The following is a 12,385-nucleotide window of genomic DNA, read 5'->3' on the forward strand; positions in this document are numbered from 1 at the left end:
GATGTAACCTGCATTTCTATCGCAAGTCTGGTGAGGTGTAAGTTATTTGTAGTTTGAAGATACAATATCTCTGTGTAAAAATAAATTTAAAAGTATGTTAAAATATCTTGTCAATCCTAATTTTATTCAAAAAAATTTCATTTCAAAATTTTCACTTTTAATCACCTCCAAAATGGTCACTTAAATTTCAAAATCCGTACGAAATTTTAAAAATAAAATATCAACGGGTGATAATTCTTTAACTCAAATGTCCTCCCTTCTAAAACCATAATCCGCATGACACCTTTCAATCCATTATCAACCGTTGATAAAAAAATTCCTTTTGAATCCTTGTAAATCGGTATCGGCCGTTGGTAATACCCATCCGTATGACACTCTTTTAAACCAATAGAAAGCAACTAAATCCGAATCCGTATGAATCTTTCGATACATTATCAACCGTCGATAAAACTTCACAATTTCCTCCAAATCAAATCTTCTCCTTTATAAATCCCCATTCCCAACTCCTAACTTCTCACAATTCTCTCAGAAACCTCAATTTATCAAATCTCTGCAACTTTCATCTGAAGAAAATGGCTCGTACTAAGCAAACCGCTCGGAAATCCACCGGAGGAAAGGCCCCAAGGAAGCAATTAGCAACAAAAGCAGCTCGTAAATCAGCACCAGCGACCGGAGGAGTGAAGAAACCACACAGATTCAGGCCGGGAACTGTTGCTCTTCGTGAAATCAGGAAATACCAGAAGAGTACTGAACTGTTGATCCGTAAACTACCCTTTCAGCGATTAGTTCGTGAAATCGCTCAAGATTTCAAGACTGATTTAAGGTTTCAGAGTTCAGCAGTTGCAGCATTGCAAGAAGCAGCTGAAGCTTATCTTGTTGGTTTGTTTGAAGATACTAATTTATGTGCAATTCATGCTAAGAGGGTTACTATTATGCCTAAAGATATTCAACTTGCCAGGAGAATCAGAGGCGAACGTGCTTGATTTTGAGTGAGGGTCTGTGTAAATGTGTTGTTGGGGTTTAGAATTTCTGATGGATTTAGGATCTGTGTGTTTTTATTTTGGGATGTCTGAATGTGTGTTCTGATTTGATTTATCTAATGGAAAACATTCACAGTATTATGTCTATATCTTTTCTGAATTTGTGTTTCACTGTCTAATTTTATCCTGTTCTGGAAACCCCCCCAAGTAAAATCCCTAATTTTGATTGAATGGAAACCCTAAATCATAATGGTCTTCTGTTGCTGCAATCCCTTGGCAGTTCAAGTGATTGGTACTGAGGTAATTGGGGCAGCTCAAGAATGTAAAACCCTAGTAATTGGTTGCAAAGTTGTTCTAGAAATCTAATTTTTAGTCTGTATACATCAATACTACTTGGATGTTTCTTTCAAGATTTTGAACTGCTAGATTGGGATCGATTCAGAGAATATTGTGGCGCAGGATGCATTAAGTAGTTGCGGATAAGGGAGATGCTGAGGATTAAAGGAAGACCAGCCTAAGCAGCAGAGGCCAACGAAAACAAGCCTAATGAACTAGTAGTAACGAGTACAGTAGTATCTAGTATGTGATACACATGAACGATGTAGTAGTTTTTTTTTTCTTTTTGGATTCTATAATAGCTAAAAGCCAACACTATCTTCTGTTGGTGTTTGGACCCTCTTTGGATTCATGGCCTTAAAAGTGAACGCTTGGTAATGTAGTTCCAACTTTGATCATTAAGTATGGTTTGAGTGCTTATGCTCGTTGAATTCTTTATTTACTTTTGCTCTATTATTAGAGCTTCAAACTTATTTGAAGTTGAAGTTCAGAGCAATGTGTCTTAGAAGTTGTTCCACTTCTATGATGTTGAAGAAAAAAATATGGCACAGAGGTTGCACTGATAACACGTTACATGTTCACAATTTTTTTTTTTTGTTTTTAGCAATAATCACAATACTGATAAGTTTTTTCCACGATTTTCAGCTTGAATTCAATAGTTTACCCGAATGTCTTGCATTTTATGGTTCTACAACGATCTTCCCAGTAGCATGACCTCCCATCATCTTAGCCCAAGCTTGTTCTGCCTCTGCAAGTGGATACTTGGAGTCGACTACTGTCTTCAACTTGCCTTCTTTAACCAATCCAACAAGGAATTCTAGGTCTTCTTTTTTCTTGGGGCACATCATCAACGACGTAACCTTCTTCCTGGAGCAGCTGAGCTTCAAAGAAACAGACTTCATCATTGTCTTACCGTCAGGGTTAAGATGCACAACTCTTCCTTGTTCAGAGAGGTTTTGCTTATATGTTAACCATGGGATTTCACTTGTGGCACAGTTAATTACAACATCATACTTGCACCCTGATGGACTCCTCAACATTTTACCATCTTCTGTAGTATAGTCTAGAACTTCGTCTGCACCCAAACTCTTTAGAAGCTCGATATTTCGAGCTCCACAAGTAGCAGTCACATGATTGTTTCCAAGCTTTGCTAATTGAACTACGTAATGACCCACTCCACCTGAGGCTGCTATGACTAAAACATTAGCTGCCTTCCCACCACTTTTGATTTCAACGTGTCCGAGAATGGTTAAGACATGTAGTGCAGTAAGTCCTGCTAGAGGTAGACCAGCGCCTTCAACAGCTGACACTTCTTCAGGCCTTTTTACTGTTAGCTTTGCTGGAGCAACTGCATATTCCCCCAGGCCGCCTCCATTCTGCCATCAAGTTAGATTTAGGGTTAGAATTTTTTTTGTGAGTTTGAGAAGACCTGCAAAAATACGAACTCCTCAAAAATTAAAAGAATGCAATTGCTGGGTAAGAGCCTCACAGTATAGGTAAGCATGGCAACTACTTTATCACCAACTTGGAACTGTACATCTGACCCAATCTCTACTACTTCCCCTGATATGTCCGTTACTGCACAAAAACATTTGCAGTAGTTGTTTTAGAAGGTTGTGAAAAGGTATAAAATCAGTGACATTAAAGTACTTGTGCTGATTTGGATTATTTACCTGGTATGTAAGGGAACTTTTTGGGCATAAAAGGCCTTGCTATGCCACCCTGAAGCTTGTAATCAATGGGGTTAGGGCATGATGCTTCCACTTTCACTAAAACCTCGTCCCTCTTAGGTTTAGGGATAGGAACTTGTACGTGCTACAGAAGTTACAAAAAATTCACAGAGGTCAAAAAATCAGAGACATCGTTCAAAGATAAAGCATATACCAGAAGATTAACTTAAAAATAATACCTTCAAGCCCTCTGATCCACTGCCGTAACTTTCATAGCATACAGCTCTCATCACCTTCTCATTCATATCTCCAGAGAAAATTAAGAAGGAATCAGATAAGTTCAAAATATTTCAACAGATTAATGAAAGCTGGACTGGGTTTCTTTTCTTTGTCTTCTCTCTTTTTTCCTTCTTTACATTTGGTAACGGAAATGTGCTTTCTTCAGCAATATATATATATTTGGTACATACAGCTGAATTTGAAAATCAACAGGTTGAAATGATTCTGTATGAAGTATTATTCCTTTCAATAATTTTTGTCAATATAATTATGACAAAGGGCCTTACTCATTGTGACAACCACATCAATCCAGCTAATTTAGCATTCTTATCCCTTGTTTGACAAGGAATTTCAAAGTAGTTAGTGCGTCACCACAATGGGTACAAAAGAGGGGTCTTTAGCCTCTAACTAGATATTGATACAATTTAGATTGTCGGCTTACCGGCTGTGTTAGTTTCCTGAAATTGTTTGTAATCAGAAAGAAATGACAAGCTGGGCTATTCCTACGTGAGGAAGAGTCGAAGTCACCTAACATATTCTAGATGATTCAGTAATACAATCGTGTTAGCGCGATTGGTTTCCAAGTTTGAAATATTTCAGGCTTAGAATCTTTGAATTTGAAATATTTCAAATTCAGGCTTCCAAGTTTGAAATATGACCAGACATTGGTTTCCAAGTTTAACTTATTCTACTCGACTGCACCGACGTATGTGTACGATCAGTGCAAATTTGCAATATCGAAGAAGTCAATAGAATGAATGAGCAGTATACACAATACATGCTACATTGTTATCAGCACTGCATGACCAAGAATATACAATTATCTTTTCCCTTTCACTTAAAAATCTGGGAACATACAAGCGCCTAGGCGTGTGTCAATTCTGAACTTTGACGATCTTAGGCTTTAAAACAAGCACCAAAGTAAAATAAAACGATAAACTGCAACCGGACTATGAATTAACACCGGCCAGTCCGCTACTTTCTTCCCTAAACATACTCATCTTACACTTTCTTGAACGAAGTCGGTGTTCTCTGGGGATCCACAGTATTATTATCTCTATTTCTTTTCTGAATTTAGTGTTTTACTGTCTAATTTTATCCCATTCCAGGAATCCCCCAAGTAAATTCCCTAATTAAGAGGTGCAAATGAATGGAGCACAAAGCAAGGCATCTCTCCTTGGAAGGGGATAATCTTAAGGGTACTAAGGCAGGGAGGTAATGGTAGCGTCTCCAGATAGACAGACAACTAGTAAGATTTCTTAAAGACGAATTAGGCTTCATTCTAAAGTTGAGTCCTGGGTGTCACTCCCAGCATAGCGAACACAGTATTGCAGACTCTCTGGTTAAAGCTATAATTTGTACTTCACATACAATAATGCCCTGGCTCAAACTGTAGTAACTCAAACTTCCCACAAATGATAAGTTCTAGCTAAGCTACTAATTGCATAATGTAGTTGTTTCCTTAAACAAAAACTAAGATTGAAATTTGAAAAAAAAAGTGAACTTGTCATCTGGGGGGTACTACAGTCTACTGTAGATATCCAATAAATATGTTTCCCCGGAGTAACCACCATCTTTGATTCTTTTTTCCTATATGACAAATACTAAATAATGGCAGAGAATTTGCCTACACAGAAAATTATGAAACAACAACAAAACAATTGATGTAAACTGTAAGCCTACACAGCTAATTATTAGGAATACACGCTATATGAGAGAGAGAGACCTGTCGGACATAATAGCGATGGCTTTGAAGGCTTGGATAAGTGATCCATCAAGATTTGAACCTCGATTCTGCCAACCTCCTAGTCTCCTAGAAAGGTTGATGACAGAAAATCACCAGATGCACAATTCGAAATAACAGTGGAAAGACTTTTCTCATAGTCTCGGCAATAAGCATCCACCATCTGAAAACCTCCTTTATTTGAAAAATAGATTCACAAATAAAACGTGATCCGCAGTGCTTCTTGAAACTGAAACGAGAAACAACACAGCAAATAAAGACAATAAAAACTAAATTAGAACAGTGTTACTAAGATATGTATAAAGAATTTGAGACAATTTCTCCTCCTGCAAATTCAGGTACAGATCTTGTTAGTATACTGTTTCATTGGTAGTGGATACCAGATCTTCAATCCCATGGGGAAATTATATAGAGAATTGCATTTTTCCTGTGTTGCAACGATACGGATACGGTATCGGATACAAGATACCAATACGCTACTATGATACACCAACTTGAAAACTAAAATACGGCAATACGGCATACTCAATATTGATCAATAGTTTACCATAAATATATTATATATAAGATAGAAACTTAACAAAATACATACATATGTTTGCATGATCAAAATATAGCATGTATGATTAACCTCACTGGAGAGAGAAAAAGTCTGGATAAGAAGGAAGAAAGTCTAGAGCAAGATCAGTGGACAGATTTGGAAACTTCCAATATTACATAAACAAAAGTCGTCTTCCTATCAAAAAAAAAAAAGATCAGTGGACAGATTTGGAACTAATATTTCCCCACTATAGTTAAAACTTCTCATAGAATCTAGTAACATATCTAAATTTCCTAATATTTAGTCAAAGTTTTCTAACTGAGTTGTATCTTGAAGTATTGGGAGTATTAGTACGCGTATCCATGTAAATACATATCGATACGGCTGAATTCTTTTTTTAGGTGTATTGTTGTAACACAACATTTTTCTAAGGTAATTTAATTTTTAGTCAACAAAAGAACAAAAGGTATGTGCAGGTTCAGTAGTTGCATCTTTCTGTATTATATTTTCTGCAACCTGGACGAGATTTTACATGGTTTTTGGAGAAAAAGTTGTAAACATGAATCTGGTATCTTCAGGAACCTGCATAAGCCCTGTTCAGATATTCTTCTCATATACTAGGGCCTAATCCTGCTTTTAAAAGTGTGACTTAGAAGCTCTAATCACAATGTAGTTTATGCATGCATAGTATGTGAGGCTTCCAAGGAGTGCTAGTGGTATCATCGGGATTCCAGTTATGTGTAACTTAGGATAAATTTCAAGACCTACAGTAAGATTCTTAAAGATGGATACTACTACTATTAGGCTTCACCCTAAAGTTGAAGCTTGGGTGTCACTCTCAAATCCCAGCATAGCAAACAGTATTGCATACTCTCTGGCCAAAACTATGATTTGTACTTGATACATTATTGCCCTGGATCTAACTGTGGCAACTCAAAGATCCTAGTTCGACTAACCTACTAATCCCATTATGTAGATGTTTTGGAAGATAAATAAAAACTAAGATTATAGATATGTGAACCTGTCCCAGTTTCTTACTCTTAAGCAACACCACAAATTATATCCAACATAATTAGATCTCCACAGAGCAACTAGTGTGAAACAACATTCCTTGAATCTCTGCAAAGATATTGCAGAGGACCATACATTACCAACCATAAGAGCTGTGGTGGCATACAATTCCGATACATAACCGAAAAGAAGGTTAAAGTAAAGGTGTACTAAAAATTGTGAATTTACAACAGAACTACTGATTTTAAAGACTTCGAAAAGTTTATTCAGTAAGAGAAAGGAGAGAACTAACTCATCAAAAAAGTTCTTACAAGATAAACTTCAACGGCTGCATAAGTTCCTTAGCTCCTCTTGGGCGTACCAGGTAGGTATCAACCTAACAACGCAAGGATGGAGATCTTCATATGTGTTCCTAATGGTTCCTTCAACAACTCCAGTTGGATGGATAGTTGGATATATGATATATCTGTACACCAATGATTTAAGCCATTAAACCACCTACAAAGAGTAAGGCGAAAGATATATACTACAAGTAACAGAACGAAACTTAGCATTACTGCTTCTCAAACCTCAGAGCAACTTCTTCTAATCAGATGGTTTTGAAGGCTTGGATAAGAGATCAATCAGGATTTGAATCCTGAATTGCTGATTCTGCCAACGTCCTAGAGAGGATGACAGAAAATCACCAGAAGCACCACTTGGCTTTGAAATAACAGTTGAAAGACCACCATCAGTGAGGAGAGGGTTTGATGGACCACCAACACGAACAAGTCATTATCACCAGACTCATTTGCAAAGGTCGTCCATTCAGATGTCTCATTGATGGAGTGAGCTTCTAGAACAAGCCCGCATTCGGACTAAAACTGAGCAATAAGCATCCACCATCTCTGTGTACCCTGCTGAGTGGTCAAATACTACTTCTGTGATTCTCTAACAGTCTGAGCAACACGCATCCGCCATCTGAAAGCCTTCTTTGTTTGAAAAGTAAGTACACAAATGGAGCGCTGATCGGCAGTGCTTCTGCAAGTTAAAAACAACAACACAGCAAATAAAGATACTAAAAATGTATCACGACCTGTTTAGAGAATCTGAGACAATATCCCCTCCTGCTGCAAATTCAAGTGTAGATTTTAGTAATACCAGATCTTTCCACGGAGCGATTTCAAAGAAAATTGCATTAATGGAGGCAATTTAGATTTCATGCTAGAAAAGAAAAAGGAATGTACAATTTCCCCTCCTGAAAGTTCATATACTTGAAATCTCACACTTTATTTAGCAATAAAAGAGGAAGTTACAAGACAAATTTTTTTAGAATACTAACTCCTGTTGTGATAGTAAGTGAAAGAGATTGGTGTTTCTCCGTACTGTGTAGTCACTGTATTGTACAAGTTCATATACTTGATACTTGAAATCTCACACTTTATTTAGCTATAAAAGACGAAGTTACAAGAACTAAGAAGCTATAACCTTCTTAATGAAATTTCAAGCTAATTGACTGATACAACAACTCTAGCCATGCTACTTCAACCAATACAGAATTTAAGTTTGTAGTGAGCCACCAATTCATCCTGACTTGGTAAGTTTTCTTTGACTACAGGCACTTCATTAAACCTTTCAAACCATGCCTGCAGACGTGTACAAGTTTCAAATACCTTCACGTCTTTGATCTCTTCAGCTACTTTTAACCAGCGCATGAAGGTTCCAAATGCTAAGTCTACGAATCCGAAATCATCTCCGCTGAAAAATTTCTTGTCACCCAGGCCATGTTCTTCAATAGTTTTCAGTATTTGCAAAATTTCATTGATTTTTTTCTCTTTTGTTTCCTCAGTAGTTTTAATTAAACTCCAAAAAGTTGATTCCTAGGTATAATATGCAAAATAAATAAATAAAAATCAATTAATTTGATAAACACCAAACAAAAAAATCCAGTAAAAACTTCAAATCGCATAATTTACCTGGTCTCCCATGAGTTTGGTCCAGAAACGAGCTTTAGATCTTTCAAAAGGATCTTTGGGGAGTATTGAGTATTTGTCTGGCCATGTCTCGTCGATGTATTCGAGAATGATCAACGATTCAACAATGGGTTTTCCACCGTGAAGAAGAACAGGGACCTTCTTGTGAATCGGGTTGTATTGCAAGAGTAAATCGCTCTTGTTGGAAAGATCATCTTCTATGTATTCATATTTTACACCTTTCAACTGTAGAGCACATTTAACTCTGCAAACAAAAGGGCTATACCATACACCAATTAACTTCAAATCTTCCATTATCTATGAAGCTGTGTTTTTTTTTTAGATCTAAAAATCTTTGAGTGAAGTTATACTTGACACTTGACAGACTGTTTGTACCCGAGACAAGACAAGTAAAAGGAAAAAAGAGTCAAACTTGACGATTTTTGGAGTTCGTGTACATCGGGCACACTGTACAGCCATCCTGTCCGTCATACTCTAGTGGCTCATGTTAGTTGACTTCTAGCACTTTTATCTGGCTTACAATGTGCCAACAATTTTCTTTTTCTTTTGCCAAATCATTAAATTTTTTATCAAATAATAACTAGGTCATTACAAAATTAAAACTGAAAATAACAACGATCAACAAAATCTAAAATATTTTTCTGTTGGCCATTCCGGTCTCGAGCCTAGTCAGCAATTCGCAATACGGGATATGTTCGGAACGGGATAGTGCGCGTATTATACGGATTTGTAAAAATCAAATTCGGTCAAAAATCCGGTCAACGGTTTGTGATACGGGAGTAATACGTAACGGCATATGTACGTATATAATTCGATTTACAAATATGAGTTCGTCACCGAAAATTCGGCACACGTATAATAACAGATATTCCGAATTTATATATAATCCTGCAAATACATAGTTCGAACTTCGAAATACAAAATATTTATACATATATATAATATATATCTTAGATTCTGGCAGACATAGATACATTACAGTCTATTTATACCCTGTCCCAGTGCATATATAACAAGTTAGGTTACTGGAGTAATGTTTTAACTCCACAAAAAATCAAAATATAGACACAGATTAAGCAATTAGATGTGTCAGTTAGAGCCTAATTTGTTCCAAGTATTAAATACCTACTGATGACGATAATTCATTCTCGAAGATGTCCCAATGCCGCTACACATTCTATCCATCCAAGCAGCATTCAGGTCACTTTGAGCATCGGCTACAAAACCTTCATCAATAGCTTCATCCAGATTGCCATCAACAAGTTCAGTGTCCCACTCTGCGAGATTTTCAAGATTAATTGGGTCTCTATCTTTTAACTCAAAGTTCACGGAATTTTTCAGCATTAACGAGTTCATCCTTATGTACACCAGATCTTTCAACATCTGTGGAGCCAATCTGTTTCTCTTTTTTGTTTGTGCGGCATCGAAAGCACTCCAGTTACGTTCACATGCTGAAGCACTACACGGCTGACTTAATAAATGAATGGCAACCTTTCTTAGTATAGGAACAGAGCCTCCATTTGCTTCCCACCACACCCCTATAATAAGGCCATAAACTTAGATAAACAATACACCCTAGATACGACTAATTATCCAAAAACAAAAAAGAAAATTCATTAAAAAAAAAACTTACTTGGATGACAATTACTGATTTGATCTATTGAGATGCTTGTAAAGATCTTTGGATGTTTTCCATTATAAAGTAAAAGCTCTTGCGAAAACTTGGTTCTTTCAGTGGTATCAATCAGTTTGTCATAAATATATGACAAGACAGCTTGCACAACTTCATTAGTATATGAAATCTTTCCATCAAACATGAAAGGAGGGTTCAAATACATGGCAGCAACATGAACCTCATGAAGCAGGTTAGATTTCGCTCTGAATTCAAACAATTCCCATATATGCATATACTTAACAGGATCCTCTTCACATCGTTTTTTAATTGCCTTTCGTGCTCTATCTGTTGCTTCATAAATGTAGCCTGAAGTTGACCCATCACCGTCGACTAACCGTAATACCTTTACCAATGGCTCCATTGCTGAAATTAGCTCTTTCCCATCCTCCCAAAATGGTGTTCCTTGTATAAGCTCTTTGACTATGTCAGCAACAGCTCCTTTGCTGTACAACATGTTTCTATATTCAACCGATGCGACCAAGTTTCTCAAACCATCTTCAACATCTAAAATAGATTGAAGCATAAGAAAATGAGACGCAAACCTGGTTTTAGAATACTTTCTCAAATCTTTCTTGGTATGCTCTCTCATTAAGTCCAAAAGAATGATATGCCTATAGAAATGGTCATATATCTTTCTTGCTTTGAGAAAAATATCTTTAACCCAATCAACAGAATCATATATATCCTCAAACAACAATTGAACTCCATGAGCAGCACACTTTGATTTGATTATGTGGGGATACTCTTCCATGATCAGGTTACAAGCAAGTCCATAGTTTGAAGCATTGTCGGTCACAATTTGCACTACATTTTCAGCACCAATCTCTTCAATAACTGGTAAAAGTACCTCCCTTATAAATAAACCTGTGTTCGACTCTCCGTATCTTTCAACTGATTTTAAGAATACTGCCCCTTTTGGTGAGTAAGCAATCACATTTATAAACGACCGTTTTTTCATATCTGTCCATATGTCTGACATGATGGTGCATCCAGTTAAACTCCAAGATTCTTTGACTTCATTTACATAACGTTCCACATCTGCTTTAGTATTGACAACCAACTTAGTCCGAAGAGTAGAATAACTAGGTAATGAATATCCAATACTATATTCCGAAACAGCCTTAATCATCTCAATAAACCCTGTTGTCTGTATAACATTAAAAGCAATGTTATTCAAGAAGAAACAAAGATCTACTTTCATGTCCATCGCATCTTTATCCTTTTTGCTGAGCATTGCAGGTATTGAAGTTTGTTGCAATCTTGGTTCTTCACAGACACTAACACTGCTCTCCCCAACACTCCCCGTAGATGATTTAGCTCTTTTAGTCCCACTAACATTAACACCGGCCTCCCCAACTGCAGTAACAGCAAATGCTTGTACTTCCTCAGGTACTTGTGCACAAATAGCAATGTCACGGCCTTTAATACCTGATAAATGAGACTTCACTCTTGCTACTCCTCCAGGAAAATATCTTTTGCAGTACTTACATTTGAAACGGTTATTCAGTTTCTCGGCATATTCCCAAAATTTGTCTTTTATCTTCGTCATCTCCTACCAAATACACACTGAAACTAGTTTTAAGTATCAACAAAACTAGAGAAAGAGAATTTCTTGAACGAATAACGATATTAATTTATAAACATATGAATCCAAATTAAGCTCATAATATTATTCATAAATCTATAACCTAATTCATTATTCATAATATTATTAATCAACTAAAATTGCAGTAACAAAATATCTAACCTAAGGATATAACCAATCATGGATTCAATACAATCCAATATAAATTAAACATAAATAGATGTACTGTTGATTCAATTGAATCATATTGAAAACCAAAAAATCAGAATCAAACATAAAAATACAACATATAATATGTTGATGGAATCATGCCATACCTTGTCGCCAGCCTTAGAAGCAGATATTGAAGGATTTGAAGATAGGAAATCAGAAAACGAATTTGGGTGCGATCTGTTCAGTGACTGAGAAGGTAGAAGAAGGAGTTAGGTTAGAAGAAATCTTCATTCTCTCTCCAAATTTTCTATTTATACAGACTCATTTCTTAACCCTATTTTTCCCGTCCGAACGAATAAAGGTTGATTCGGGACGTAAAAGACGCGAATAATTCGGGATCTTCATATAACACGCGTACCTGGGTCGGTCTTTCAATGG

The 12,385-nt window shown here is 36.5% G+C and overlaps 4 protein-coding genes across 4 annotated transcripts; 1 reads left to right on the forward strand and 3 right to left on the reverse strand.

Moving 5' to 3' along the window:
* The first annotated feature begins 511 nt into the window (after nucleotides 1-511).
* LOC113343314 (histone H3.2) lies at nucleotides 512-1,127 on the forward strand. The gene has a single exon (XM_026587544.1). The coding sequence runs from the start codon at nucleotides 573-575 to the stop codon at nucleotides 981-983; it is 411 nt and encodes a 136-aa protein (XP_026443329.1). The 5' UTR covers nucleotides 512-572; the 3' UTR covers nucleotides 984-1,127.
* Nucleotides 1,128-1,724: 597 nt separating this feature from the next.
* Nucleotides 1,725-3,493, reverse strand: LOC113343196 (chloroplast envelope quinone oxidoreductase homolog). Its single transcript, XM_026587467.1, has 4 exons — nucleotides 3,226-3,493; nucleotides 2,990-3,131; nucleotides 2,806-2,894; nucleotides 1,725-2,692 (listed from the first exon to the last, which is right to left on the reverse strand). The coding sequence occupies exons 1-4, from the start codon at nucleotides 3,289-3,291 to the stop codon at nucleotides 1,997-1,999; spliced, it is 993 nt and encodes a 330-aa protein (XP_026443252.1). The 5' UTR covers nucleotides 3,292-3,493; the 3' UTR covers nucleotides 1,725-1,996.
* Nucleotides 3,494-7,811: 4,318 nt separating this feature from the next.
* On the reverse strand, nucleotides 7,812-8,894 carry LOC113343379 (probable glutathione S-transferase). The gene is made up of 2 exons (XM_026587594.1): nucleotides 8,517-8,894; nucleotides 7,812-8,420 (listed from the first exon to the last, which is right to left on the reverse strand). Exons 1-2 carry the CDS (start codon nucleotides 8,826-8,828, stop codon nucleotides 8,085-8,087), a joined length of 648 nt encoding a protein of 215 aa, XP_026443379.1. The 5' UTR covers nucleotides 8,829-8,894; the 3' UTR covers nucleotides 7,812-8,084.
* Nucleotides 8,895-9,659: 765 nt separating this feature from the next.
* Nucleotides 9,660-11,758, reverse strand: LOC113343298. The gene is made up of 2 exons (XM_026587535.1): nucleotides 10,168-11,758; nucleotides 9,660-10,072 (listed from the first exon to the last, which is right to left on the reverse strand). The coding sequence occupies exons 1-2, from the start codon at nucleotides 11,756-11,758 to the stop codon at nucleotides 9,660-9,662; spliced, it is 2,004 nt and encodes a 667-aa protein (XP_026443320.1).
* Nucleotides 11,759-12,385: the final 627 nt, after the last annotated feature.

Source organism: Papaver somniferum, unplaced genomic scaffold (assembly GCF_003573695.1).
Source record: "Papaver somniferum cultivar HN1 unplaced genomic scaffold, ASM357369v1 unplaced-scaffold_57, whole genome shotgun sequence".
In the NCBI taxonomy this organism is placed as follows: domain Eukaryota; kingdom Viridiplantae; phylum Streptophyta; class Magnoliopsida; order Ranunculales; family Papaveraceae; genus Papaver; species Papaver somniferum.